A 13,849-nucleotide genomic window follows, 5' to 3' on the forward strand; every position below is an offset into this window, starting at 1 on the left:
CAGGGGTCTATCTTAGGTGCTGTACAAAACGTACCTTGGAACTGCCCACTGGAAGAACGAAAAGAGTGGCATAGTTCTCCACCAGCTCCTGTCTGCCTTGGTCAAACGTTGTCCTAGGACGTGTTAATTCCTTTGCACTTCCAAATTTATGCATGTGTCAAAATGGGCTTCGGCTTCCTGTAGGGGGCCCAGGCTACAGTGACAGAAAAGCCCCGAGTGGGGAAGATACCAGGTACAGCTGAGGCAAGGTGCTCTCAGGTTTCACCTGTATGCAGCTGGTTGCCAGAGCAAAACTGGAATAAAAAGTGGGGCTGGGAAGGTGTGAGGTCAGCCACAGGTGGAGTCGGATATAACCGTAGACAGATCAACTGTCCTGTCCTTGTCTTTCATGAATAGAACTTTATTTCCATTAATTCTCAGTCCAAAGTCAGGATCTATGGTTCTCCTAGTGGAAATATTAACTCTTCCTTTAGTTAACTGCTTTTCTAGCAATGCATAACCCTCAAAGTGTAACCTGGTGACCCAATATAAGGATTTATGTTATGGCTATGGCATGCTGTAACAGTGACTATTCTGAAACACAGCGCTGATGCAAGCTTGAGTCGGTCTGTGAAAGGGGTACAGAGAACCAAGTGCATCCTACCTTCATGATTCTCCTGGTCTTCAAAGCTCTACATGCCAGGAGCCAGAGATAAGGAAGATACAGCCTCAGCCCTCAAGAAGCTCATGTAACGGAGCTGACAGGTTTCTTTAAAGCCCCACCAGGCCTTTCCTTCCTTCCTGTTTTCATCTGCCTGGTCCCTTTCCAATCAGCCCTTCTCTATAATTTGACCTAAACATAGCTCTGCCACTAATTTTCCCTGATAGGTTCCTTCTCCTCAGCCGGTTTCTCATCCTGGAAACTTGGCAGGGGAGCCTGATCCGTGACAGATTGGCCTCCGATGTTCCGTTGTTGAAACTCTGGGAAGCTGTGCTATTCTTAAATTATTTTTTAAAATCGTAGGAAGAAAATTTTAAATAAATTTCATCTGACCAAAAGACAAATTTAAAAACAAACCAACAAACCAACCCACCCCAATAAGCTCCAAAGACAGCAAGTAGGCGTAGGACCTGGAAAGGCGCCTCAACCTCACCAGGTTTTCTCACTTCCTGGAGCGGCACCTCCACCTCCCTACCCGCAACCCGCGGGGTGATCTCGTTCCCCGCTCGTTCCAGAACCAGGATGGTGGTGGAGGAGATCAAAATGGGGGGCAGTGGGTTAATCCCGGGCCGGGCGCCTAGCGAATAGGAATACCCTCTGCAGGAGGAGGGCCAGGCCTGACGCCGCAAGGCGAAGGAGGCGGCGCAGAGGCTCCCCGCCCCTACGCGCCCGCCGTCGGGCTCCGCCCCGCGCAGCCCTACGGAGCAAAGCCCCTGTGCGCAGGCGCACCCCGGCAGCTGAGGCTGGAGGCCGCAGGAGTGGGAGCCAGTAAGGCGCTTTGAGAAGGAAACGGCGGTAGCGCCCGGTGGTACAAGAGGCGAGCGCGGGTACCTGCGAACGCACCAGCTGAGCCCTCGGCAGCTGGAGACCCCGCGCCAGTTTGGTTTGGGGTAAGAGGAGGGGTCCGCATCTCTGAAGCTCGGGCGTGATGAGCCGGCGCCCCTAAACCGGCGTGATGCTCGGTTTGGTTTGGACTTGCGCTGCCCTTTACTTGGGTCGCGGGGATGCGAGTGGAAAAGCGGGCACCAAGTCCTGTAGGCTGGGTCCTGCGGCCGCGGCCGAAGTAACGGTGTAAAGATGGACTGATCCCGCCCAGAGCCTTCTCAACCCCAGGTGATCCTTATCCTCCGCCCTCCCAGGCCTTCCGTCCGTGCTCTGGGAGCCCAGCCTGACGTTTGTTATTCAGAAAATGTGCTTGTCAGGGGGAGGCCTAGGTTGAACACGCGCCCCCGAGTCTCCCAGGTGAAACCCTCGACACTTATCCTTCTCTGCCGCCGCATTTTACAGAAGACGAGCCCAGCCCCGAGAAGGGAAGAAACTGGCCCAAGGTCACATCGTAGTCAGAGGCAGAGCCAGGACCGAAGCCAGTAGCCCTGCCTTCTAGCCTGAGATCTAGGCACTGCTCCCTTACCGCATCTCTCTGGGTGTTCCCGCATCCCTCGTCCTCCTGCCGCGTCCTCCACGAGGCTCTGTTTTCGGGGACTTGGTTGGGGGGGGAGGGGGAGTGCTTCCTCCTCTCATGCTGCGCCCTCGGGAAGGATGCTGGACATTATTCAGGCCGCCTGTCCAGTTTCCTTGAGCACGAGCTGAGCCGGCTGTTAACTGGAGGACCGCAGAGGCCGCAGGACCGGGGGAGGAGGAGGACCGAGCAAGTTGGAGGCGCCGCGGGAGCAGGCCGGAGATGCTGGGTTGGTGGTGGGCCCGCGGCCGGGGAAGGCCCGGAACCTCTACCGCTCACAGGTGCGGGAACAGCTCAACTTGGTCTGGGCGGTGCGGTCTCAGCCAATGGGAGCGTGGCTCGGGCCGAGCCCCCTCGGCTCCCAGCCTCTGGTCAGCCGGAAGGGGCTGCGGCCCTGCGATTGGCCCGGACGCGGGGCTGCCGGCGCGCTTGGCGAGTTGGCGCCGGCGAGTCTCTGGCGTCCCCCGTCTCTGACAGGGCGTCCCTGTCAGAGACAGGGACCCGGGCGGTCTGCGCCCTGCTGGGGGAGGGTTTGGAGCCGCGCAGGACGTGGAGCTCATTTGAGCTCTGCGTGGTGTTTTCCAACCAGTCTGCCAAAATCTGCCCAGAGTCATCTGATACAAAGTCCCCGTCTAACCCTGCCAGGGGTTACAGAGGCACACGTTTCGTTACGGTGGGCTTCCGGCTGCCAGGATCCTTTATGACGCATCAAATATCCTGGCACTTTCTACCAGAGCGTTGCAGCCCGGCCGTGCCCAGGGCATATACCCGTGGCGGGCGAGGAAGCTGAACTTTGAAATGAGTGTAGCTCGCATAGTCTCTCAATACACATTTACAGAGTGGCTTCTTCCTGTCAGACACCAGAGTAGTCAGTTTGGATGAGCCGGAGGTCAATGAAACAATCCAGGTTGAGACTGGTGGTCAGATGGCGGAACAGGGTGCTGTGAATGGTTATAAGCAGAAATACCTCTAATACCACCCGGCCTAGGTTAAGTGCTATTTTAGAGGCACATAAGGAAGCAGTGAAAATGCAAATATGGAGCGCGGCGTCTTAACCACTGACCTGCTAGGGAAGTCCCGCAACAAGAGATTGATTTTTGATTTAGGGGATCAGGAAAGCTTTCTAGAAGGAGGTTATTTGAATCAGTTAGGGCTTAGTGGATGAAGGAGACCTCAGATTTGGTATGGGATGAGCAAGGCACAAAAATTGGAAAGTACAGGGCTTATTGAGTGATGGTGGCAAATGGTATAATGAGTAGATGAGAGAAGTATAGTTGGAGATATGACTTGGAGGGGCCCGCTGAGGACCAGGATGCTGGGCTTGTACGCTCTGATTTGAAATGTGGTAAGTGCTTATGAATAGGATGGCTCCTTAAACTGTCAGTTGTACTAATGTCATTTTTTTACATCTGCATGAAAAATGTTGGAAATATCTTTGATTCTTCCTTCTTTCATAGCCTACATTTAATTGGTCAGTATATCACAGTGGGCTTTACCTTCAAAACACAGCCAGACTCTGACCACGTCTAATTAGCTCCATGGTTTCCACCGGGACTGGCAGCCCTTTTATATATGTCCAGGGAGTACCTCTTCACATTTTGCTCGAGTTCTGCAGTACACAACCTGCATGGCTGTACATTATGGTCCTGGGTTACTGCCATAGCTTCTAAATGGTCTCCCTGCTTCTGCCCTTGTCCATCCTCAGTCTAATCTTAACCCAGTGAGAGTTATCATTTTAAAATATAAGCCTGATACGGTATTCCTCTGCTGAAAACTCTCTTAAGTTATTCAAATATTATGTGCCTCCTGTGTACAGGTCTGACGTGAATTTGGTAGGCAAGCCCTGTTCTCCTAGGGATGGAATGCCTGCTTAACCTGGTGGTTGTAATTATGGCCATTTTGATAGCTCTGGTAACACTTTCTCTTGGGGAAGGACAGATGTTTCCTTGACAGAAGTGGAGAGGGAGAGGCTCCTGTTCCTGTTATCATTATGAGGTCTACAGTGTGGCATTCTCAGAATATCAGGCAAGCTTAAGAATTAATGATAATGATCTGCAGAAAGAACCTGCTTTCAGTGTGTTTTCACCAATATTGTTTTGGCTGCAACTAACAGAAACAATAAACATGCTTAAATCAACACAGAGAATAAAGACATCACATGCCTTACAGAGCTGAAGACAGGAGGGCAGCTGGGTCTCAGGAGCAGGAGGCTCTGTTGTTGTTTTTTTCTCTCTTCACTTCCATCTCTGCTTCTTTCTACATGTGTGCCTGACTCCTTTCTGTCTTTGCAGATTGGCTTTCTCCATCTCTCTCTCTGGCTTCAGGTTCAAGTATCGCATAGCTGCCCACCCCCCTCCCCCCAACTCCAGCAACCAGATCACATGTCTCTGCCCCACAGAGGCTGCTTTGCATTCTTTCACAGTGCCAGGGGACAGAATGATGGATTCATCTGGGGTCAGGTGTCTCTCCGTGACCCACTCTTCCATGGCCAGAGGGTGGGGGGGAGGGTCTCACTGTACAACTACAGCTGCAGAGGCCAAATCCTGTGGGCAACAGGCAAGTCTGAAAGGGACAGGGATCAGCTGAGCAAGACAGACACCCGAAAGATGGCAACTGCTGAGTGTGGTGTGTTCTCTGAAGAGAAATGGCCATCACCTAAGTCTAGTCTGGTGGCTAGTGTCTGTCAGACTAATCCAAGTGTCTGCATTAGGTTTGCCTTCGCTGAACTGGGCTATAAAGTTAAATCCTTGGCTTTTATTGAAGGTCCCTGTTAGAGGCAGCTATATAAAAGTCACTTCTGCATTTACGATAAAATGGTAGTGGGAACGTCACCTACAATATCATTTGGTGTTCCTGTATAATGTCTTTAGACTTTCATTTCAGAATAGTTAATCTCTCTAAGGGATAATAGGCATCTTATTTGAATAAGGATTTAAAACTTGTCAGGTTTCCTTTTTGCATGGCCTCGAGGAAGCCTCCAATAACTGTAGTTAACACGTATAGCTGAGCTGAGCTGAGCTGGAACGTCTAGGCAAGATTATGCTAAGTGATCAGAAGGGAAATAGCCAAAGGATAATAGACATCTATTTGGTAAGAGATCTCAAACTCTAATGCCCACAATGTCCAGGCAGTTAACAGAGGTGGTGGGTAGGCTTGAGATAGTAAGTGACAACTTTTTGCTATTGAGTTAAAGCATAACATAGCTGCCTCGTTACGTTGCCTTTTAAAACACTAGGCAGGCCAAACAAAATAGCCAAGTAGAGTATGTTGGAAACTGGCTGCCAGTTGTCAGACCTTGGAGTCTCTCACACAGGTTACGGGCTTTGAGCGCCTCAGTGTGGCGTCCCTACACAGGATGGTTCTTAGCTTAAACCCAGCTCACCCTCCCCAGTGAAACAGGACCTCCCTCTCCCACTTGGTAGTACCAAGGCCCTTCCAGACTTCATGTCCAGAAACTTGAATTCTCTTTCCTGCCTAAGTCCTGCCTCCTGAATTCCTATTTGCTGCTGATGCCCTGCCTCTTCTGAGGATGTCAGTACTGGGAGTGTTTGCCACTTGCTGGGGAGACCTTGACCCTGACCCACAGGAATGCAGCCAGCTGTGTCTTCTGCAAGATAGTCCTGTCAGAATGCAGCAAGTGAGCCCAGCATCAAGACAAGGATGCACACAGGTTTTTTTTTTTCTTTTGGAGAGGGGGTGCTTTCCGCGGGCTACATGTGGGTTTTGCATTGACAATGGAAAGGAGGTGCCCTTGAGAGCAGACCTAAGTGTTCTTAGAATTAGAAAAGTTTCTCCCAGATTCCAGAATAATACATGAACATCTTGATTTTGCGACAGTATCATATAAATTTGGTCACCCTGGAGCAGCTAATTGAATCCAAAGCTAAAGAGGTGGTTCCCGCCCTCACAGGGGCTCTGCCTGTCCCCTTGCAGCGCCCGCCTCCCACGGCCATTTCTGTTTCCAAACCAAAAGGCAACTGAGTGGCATTTCAAGTTTGAGAAACTAATGTTTACAGAGACTAAAGCCCAGCACAAGACATTAAGATGACAAACAGCCCTGAAGAGTACAGGAATTCCACTGCCTATAGCATTGTGTTTGGGGTGAAAATAGCAACATATTTAAGGAATGTAAAAAAGTAGTAGAAGAAAAAGATATCTAAAATTCTAGCATTTTGTATATGAGAGATTACATTGTGAATAGTGCATTAGTAAAGGGGCTGAGTTTTCATGCAATTTAAGCTATTTTGACGCCAGTGCTTTTAGATATTGCTGACTCAAAAGAAAATAAAATTAAAAGCAGCTCTCTGTTTGGAGAGACATTGAGGCAAACACTGAGGCATTCTGTGCCACAAGCATTGAGCAGAAGGGATGGAAAGCGCTTGAATTACAGACGACTGGATTTTAAATCACCCAGTGGTGGTGACCTCAGACTCCAGTCCTGGAGGGAGGAGACAGAGATGTCTGTGCTCAGCCAGCCGGTCAGTACTTGGGAGGGGTGCGGGGCACCCACAGCATGGGCCTGTGCCTTCCATGAAGGGCCAGTCTGTGTGTGGGGATGGGGGTGAGGTTCGAGCACACAGCTCACCCCACTCAGCAGGGACTCACTGAGTGCCTCCTTTGTGTCAGGTTCTTCCAGGCATGGGGGATTCAGTGGTGACTAAGATGGACAAGGTGCCTGGCCTCACTGAGCTTATGATCTAGAAGGGGGAGATAAATAAAGAAACAAGGGAATCTTGGATTGAAGGGCAATCTTATGGAGAGCAACCCCTGTGTGTTGCATGGGGGGTTGGGCAGCCACTCTGAAGTCAGAAGGGTCCGAAGGACTCAGCCCTCTATAGAGAGGAAAGGCAAGGTCCACGGCCCTGAGGCGAGAAAGAGCTCCGTGTATGTTCAGAAGGTCAGCGTGGCTACAGAGCAGTGAGCACAGGGGAGGGGGTACCGGATAGGAAGGGAGGCAGAGGCCAGCTCCAAAAAGGCATGGAGAGGAGGCTTTTAGTCAAGGGAGTCACGTACGTACCTGACTGGTGTTGGAAAGACCTTTCTGGCTGCAGTGCTGAGACTGGAGCGTGGCGAGTCGGGGCCGGAGCGGGAGCAAGAGCCTACTGCACAGTCCAGGAAGGATCACACAAGACAAAAGAGCCCTATTTGTTTTCCTCTCCTGAAGATTAAACAGATGAAACACCGCCACCTACCTTCTGCAGTAAATACTGTGGTTGTTGGCTAGTTAGTGAACTTATCACAGACTCACTGGTACAGGTGACAGGTGATCAGATTAGGGACCGCAGCAAAATGGCAGGGGAGGAGCTGCCTCTCAGGCAGAACCTTGTTACTGTTAAGGGCAGTAGAACAAACCACAGGCAGGTGTGCAGAGAGAGACTAGGACTGCTCCCCAGGAAAAGAGCAACAGCTCCCAGGGCTGGGATTGCCTTGCTCAGCTCCCTCCCTACCTCCCTTTCCTTCCCTTAGGCCAGGAGGGATCACTAGAGGGGAATTAACCAGAACAGGAGGACAACTAATGCACACACCCATCTACAACTCATAATGCGAAGCTAGGCACTGTGCTGAGTAGCCTTACTGACACATGGCCTTGCTGCAACAAGTTTGATTTAATGTGGAAAGGGAGCGGTAGGGTGGTGGGAGAGACAGTGTGTGTGTGTGTGTGTGTTAATTTAGGTTGATTAGAGTGTGTCTCATTTTGTAGGTTCAGTCTCCATGCTATGATGATTACTGATGAATTCAGCCCCAGAGCTGGACCCTGTGCATGGTGGGGTGGAGAAAGGTGGAGAGCTGAATCAAAAGATACCTGGCCCAGGGCTGAAAAAGCTGCCTGGAGGCATGTGGGCGAATTGAGATGGATGTTTTGCTGGATATGGGGAACACTGAGAATGGGACTCATGGAGCTGGAATCCCTGAGGGCCTGGGACCCTGGGTGCCCCAGTGGTTGCTGCACAGCCTAGTTTGAGGGTCACTGGTGCTACACCCTCCTCATGCTACAAAAGCGTGATGACTCACCCAGGGTTACCCTATGAGTTGGTGGCACAGCTGGAACCAGAACCCAGGTTTCTAGATGTCCCAGCCTCCTGACTCTTTTCATCACATGAGGCTGTAGCTTGAGAGGAGGGTGGCAGGCGGGGACTGCCTGGTGCCTTGACTGAACCTGGGTCAAACAGAGCCTACTTTAACTTTCACAACCTGAAAGGAAAATAGCCCCTTCTGCCTAAACTCCTGAAGGCAGCAACGCGATGCTGAGGACACATTTTGTGTTTCAGAACCCACCCGGAGGAGCCTGGCCATTCTGCCTCTCGTGGCCACTGTGCTGACTGCCCGCTTCTCCAGACCCCTGTCACAGCCCCTGAGGAAAACCCTGAATTTCTCTGATAGAGTAAATGGAACAAGGTAAGAAAATGAAGGGTGGAGGTGACCTTGAGGGTTACACTTTCTGGGCAAAGCAGAGCTCTTCACACATAATAAGGCTTGACTCTCAAAGGTGTCCCTCAATACCCGCTGTCCACCAGCAAAGGACACTCAGAGGTGTTGTCGGAAGACAGAGACCTTCCCATGTCACACAAGGCACCGAAGAATATCTTTCATCAGATTTTTGTTTTAAACTTTTTATTTTGAAGTAACTCTACACTTATACAAAAGTTGTAAAAATAGTACAAAAGTTTCCCGTAACCCCTTCGCCTAAATTCCCCAAGTGTTAACATCTTACAAAACCATAGTGCAGTTATCCAAACCAGGAAATTACGACTGATATAATACTATTAACTAATCTGCAGACTTGATTCAAATTTCACCAGATGGCCCACGAATGGACATTTTCCTAGTCCAGGATACAAACCGGGGTTCCCAGTACATTTAGTTGTCATGTCTCCTTACTCTCTTCCTGTCAGGGGCAGTTCCTCAGTCCTGTTGTTCATGACCTTAATACCTTGGAAGAATGTCTCTCAGTGTGGGCTGTGGGATGTCCTCGTGTTTAGATTCAGGTTTGTGTGTTTGGAAGAAACCCACTCAGGTGAGGTGGTGCCCTTCTTAGTGCATCACATCAGGAGGCACAGATCTCATTACTTTAATCACCTGGTTAATGGCTCTTTTAAAATCTCGCACATGAAACTATAGTTAACTAAAATGTCGTGAGACTTCACTGAACTGGGTGATTTAGAGAAAGCATTAAGTACAAAGTAAACAAGCAGCTCTTCTTTTTTTTTTGCTGTACGCCGGCCTCTCACTGCTGTGGCCTCTCCCGTTGCGGAGCACAGGCTCCGGACGAGCAGGCTCAGTGGTCGTGGCTCACGGGCCCAGCCGCTCCGCGGCATGTGGGATCTTCCCGGACCGGGGCACGAACTCGCGTCCCCCGCATCGGCAGGCGGACTCCCAACCACTGCGCCACCAGGGAAGCCCGTGAGACTTCACTGAACTGGGTGATTTAGAGAAAGCATTAAGTACAAAGTAAACAAGCAGCTCTTCTTCTTTGAGAGCTTCTGGAAATTGCCTTTTCCAAGGGAATTTAGTGTGCTCTGCTACCTCATTTTCTTCTTTTGCAGCTAGAGCAAGGAAAAACATAATGCCCTTTCTTTCATATTTGAGAGGAGTGAAATCAAGTGGCAGGTTAAATTCAAAGACCCAGCAGCTAGAAAATTGATGGTTATTTTCTGTGCCAATAAATATATCTAGAAGAACATGCATTGAGATTTTTAGCAGCATTTGCTTAAAAGCATTTCCATAGGATACAGAAGCTTGGTTGGAGGTGAGGCTTCAACCGCTGGAGGACATCATATAAGAAGAGTTGATATCTCATCAAAGAGGGAATGGAGCTTGATTCTGTTAAAGGGCTTTTGAAAGAAGATTTGCTGTAATTTTTTTTCAGAGAATGACTCACAGAAATGATAAAATCTGTCTCAAAAATGGCTTTCAGAGATTTCTGGAGATTTTCTTATGGAGGAGAAAATAATCCCAAAGGAAGTTTAAATACTTTTACAAAGATTTTATCCTCAAATTAAAGGGAGTGATACAACCATTCTGTACCCATACAAACATTCTTTTTTTCACTTTAGTACAGTATTCAATAAATCACATGAAATATTCAATGCTTTATTATTTTAAAAAATTAAAGGGAAGTAAGGCATTAGTCAAGCTTCTGGCTCATTTGAAGGGAAGGAAAGGCTATCCCAGAAGACTCTGAGTCTTCTGGAAGGATTGTAGAAATCACCTGGTTAGGCTGAGGGGTTGGGCACAGGGTGGTCAGGGGCAGAGCTGAGTCAGAGTGCATTAGCTGTCCTCCAGGAAAAGTTGTCGGCAGAGGTCAGGGAGGGAGACCCAGATGTGTGAGGTGGAAGGAATGGTGGGTGATCACTGTGCCTGGATCAGACAGGAGGTCTTTGGGTGGCCCGATCATTTTGCTTGAATCTCAGTTGGAAGGGGCCTCATGCTCCAGTCCCCACCTGTGGGTGATCCTTTGATCTCATCCTTAACAAGTGACCTTATAGCCTCTATTTGAATATCTCTGGCCATGAGGTAGTCAGTACCTCTCACAGCAGACCTGTCTTTGGACAGTGCTATTATAAAGTCCTTCTTCATACTGGGCACAAATCTTTCCTCTGTAAATGCCACCCCCTGTTCTTGGGTCTGCCTTCTGTATTCATACTGAACAAGTTAATCTCTTATCCCTGGGGATACTGTGCTATCCTAATACCCCTGACTTCTCTTATTGCATCTGCATGTTTTTTTCATTGCTCATCTCCCATGGTTTTCCCACTCAGCATCCAGGTTTCCCACCTGTATGATGCCCATTTGGTCTGAGCTCTTTCTTGAGATGTGGTGCCCCAAACAGAACACTCCCCTCCCCTCCCCTCCCCTACATGGCTCAGAGCAGCAGTCACCCGGTACACAGCACCTGTCCAGATGAAACCTCCCCAGAAGTGGCTGGATGCGGTCCCTGCCCTGACAACCTGCTCTGCTTCCTGGCTCTATACAGCCCTCAGATTTTGGATTTCTCAAGGCTCTGGCTCCGCCCAGGACACTACTTCCCGGATTCTGGTTACACACACCAGTTGGCTCAGCCCCAGTGCTCAGCTCTGCCTGCCCAGGCATGGCGTGTAATACTCCAGGGCAGCCTGACCTGGGCAGAATGGAGAGTGGCCCTTGCCTCCCTATTCCTGTCCAGCCTAGGCTCACATAGCTTCTTTTGGCGGCCACATCACTTGTGATTCGTAGTTGATCAGACTAATTTTTTTTCACAGGTGCTGCTGTGTGAGACCTCCTTCCTCTCCAGCTGCCCTTGCGTCATCCACATTTGTCCTTCCTAAACCCATCTTGTTAGATTCAGGCTGTCAAGCTGACTCCTGACTCCTCTCAGCAGAAAGCTGGGTAACTGGTTATTGTTGCTGATTTGTGACGGAAGGAACAAAAGGGATAGAGACATAGACTGGAAGGAGGGAAGAGAAGCCAGCATTAATGCCTTGGCCAGCACAGGGTGGTGTCTCGAATGTGGCCCGGTGAGTTCCTGGATGCCAGTGCTCCGGGGACCAGCTGGTTCTTCCACAGGCCTGTGGGGAAATGCTGGATTGCAACCTCTCCACCCCATCTGATTGCTCTTCTAGGTTAGGATGGAAATCAGCAAGCTCTCGTCCTCTGAATCTGGAGGCCACCTCTTTGGGATTCACCCCTCAGCAAGTTTACTGACTACCCTGAGTTTAACTTGTACCACCTGTGAGACTGGCCTAGCTATTAGAGTAAGTGGTTTGTGTGACCAGCCGTTTGCTGCCACCACAAGACCCTCCTGGGGAGAGGTGACCCTCCAGGGCAATGCTCACTATTTTATATTATGGGATTCGGACTTAACCCCTCAGGGGCATTCTTAGCCTTGATAAGCCAATGTATCAGGACTGCATCACAATTAGAAGGGCAAAGACTTCCAGAAGGCCAGGGCTGGAGAGGTATCAGTGGACCCAGGCTTCTTGTCTCCTTCTGCTCTGTCATCCTGATGGTGGCCCTCACCTCAGCTGCCGCGATGTTCCTCCACCTCCAGCCTCAGTCCAGGCAGGAAGAAGCAAAGCAACATGGAAGGAGGGAGGAGCTGCCCCCGCATCAGGAGAGCAAAACTCTCCCGGCAATCATTGCAGACTTCTGTTCGCACCTTATGGACCAGGGGTAGGTCACATGATTGCTGGGTAGGCGATAGTCTGGAAAGAATTGGGCACATTGGTACCCCAGACAACATTTTGGTATTGAGACAGATGAGAAGAATAGATATTAGCAGCAAACAGTAGTGTCTGCCTTGGCTGGGCTGTGGCCTAGAGCTGATTTTGTCCCCAGAGATATTAGGACTTGGCAGTCAAGAGGCTTGAAAAGGAAACCCCATGGGGAAAAAGTCCTTTTTCTCTTTTCCTAAGGCAGCAGTTACAAACTCTGATTGCAAGTTAGAATCACCTAGAGCGCAGTGGGGAAAAAAAATCCCCGTGCCCCACCCCTGGGGACTCGGATTTCATTCATTAGGGGTGAGGCCAACCATGGGAATAGTTTAAAAATCTTCCTTGGTTCCTTAATTCTTCTTCAACTATTTTGGGAAGAATTTCAATCGCATACAAAAGTAGAAAGTAGTAAATTGATCCCTGGTGTACCTGGGCTTCAACAGTTATCAGCTCATGACCAGTCTTGTTTCATCTGTGTTCCCACCCACTTTCCTCCCCCTCCCTCTACTGGATTGTTTCAAAGCAAATCCTGGACATGATGTTGGTGTTTAGGTATCTATTGCTAAATGGTAAGATCTCTTTTTAATAACGTAAGCACATAATCATGATCGTTTTACCAAGTGATTCTAGTAAACAATCAGGGAGGAGAACCTAAGAACAGCTGCTCTGGACCTACATCAACCAGGCCTTTCCCAGTACTGCCTGTACTGGAATCAGGTGTTGGTTTAACATGCAGATTTCCAGGGGCCACCCCATCCTACTGAATCAGAATGTCAATCAGGGACTTGGGAGCCTGCATTTTAACAAGCTTCCCAGGTACTTGTTAACTAAAGTTAAAGAATTGAGGTGCTAAGGCCTTCCTAGCCCCAAGGGCCCTCTGAACTGAGAAGTAGCCCCAAGCCAGGGATCCTGTAGCACCTGCAGGAGCTGCAAAGTGAGAGAAGAAATAAGAGCAGGATGAGGCAGTCCCAGCAGTGGCCAAAGGAAAAGGCTGAGAAACCAAGTGGTGTCCAGGAGGGCACTCCTGTGTCAGCTGGAGCTCTCTAGCAGTGTTCTTGGCCCTCGCCTTATCAGGGTTCTGCCTCTTGGGGATTGGGTGTGGAGGGATGGAGCCTTGTGCTCTCTGGAGAAGTAGAAATATGCCATTGATAGCTGGGTATGAGCAGTAGCGCCTGGTGTAATACACCCAGAGATAATCAAGTTTGAGTGGATATATTTGAATATGGGGAGGTGGGTTAGAGAAAATCTGGCAACAAATCAGTTTGAAATAATTTTTTTTCTTGCTGTGATCTTTTTGTTACTTTTTAAAATATCAAATAGTGCAAAAGGATGGCAGGGGACAAGGACAGTTCTGCCAGGGACACCTTGTTCTTTTTGTATAGCAAATCCTGGGGTTATGGTACAACAGTGATTGATTTTACATAAAGTCATTTAACTAGTTTTGGGTGTAGTGACCATACCACTCTGCTTACTTGTGACCAGTGCCCCCACCAGGGGTAG

At 49.5% G+C, this 13,849-nt stretch overlaps 2 protein-coding genes across 4 annotated transcripts in view; one reads left to right on the top strand and one right to left on the bottom strand.

Annotated features, from left to right (window-relative positions):
• Nucleotides 1-7,244, bottom strand: part of APOD (apolipoprotein D) — a 90,324-nt gene extending 83,080 nt beyond the window's left edge. Inside the window, exon 1 of one of the 3 annotated variants that reach the window (XM_032630505.1) lies at nucleotides 7,177-7,244. The gene's annotated coding sequence lies outside the window, so the exon portion shown is untranslated. Of the gene's footprint in view, nucleotides 1-2,111; nucleotides 2,461-7,176 lie in introns of those variants that run through there. The other 2 variants (XM_032630501.1, XM_032630502.1) reach the window with 2 other exon arrangements.
• BDH1 (3-hydroxybutyrate dehydrogenase 1) overlaps nucleotides 2,331-13,849 on the top strand; it is a 34,099-nt gene continuing 22,580 nt past the window's right edge. The window contains 3 exon segments of the mRNA XM_032629404.1: nucleotides 2,331-2,440; nucleotides 7,861-7,958; nucleotides 8,429-8,555. Coding sequence (XP_032485295.1) covers nucleotides 2,382-2,440; nucleotides 7,861-7,958; nucleotides 8,429-8,555 — 284 coding nt within the window. The 5' untranslated portion in view covers nucleotides 2,331-2,381.

The sequence above is a fragment of the Phocoena sinus genome, chromosome 4 (genome assembly GCF_008692025.1).
Source record: "Phocoena sinus isolate mPhoSin1 chromosome 4, mPhoSin1.pri, whole genome shotgun sequence".
Lineage (NCBI taxonomy): Eukaryota > Metazoa > Chordata > Mammalia > Artiodactyla > Phocoenidae > Phocoena > Phocoena sinus.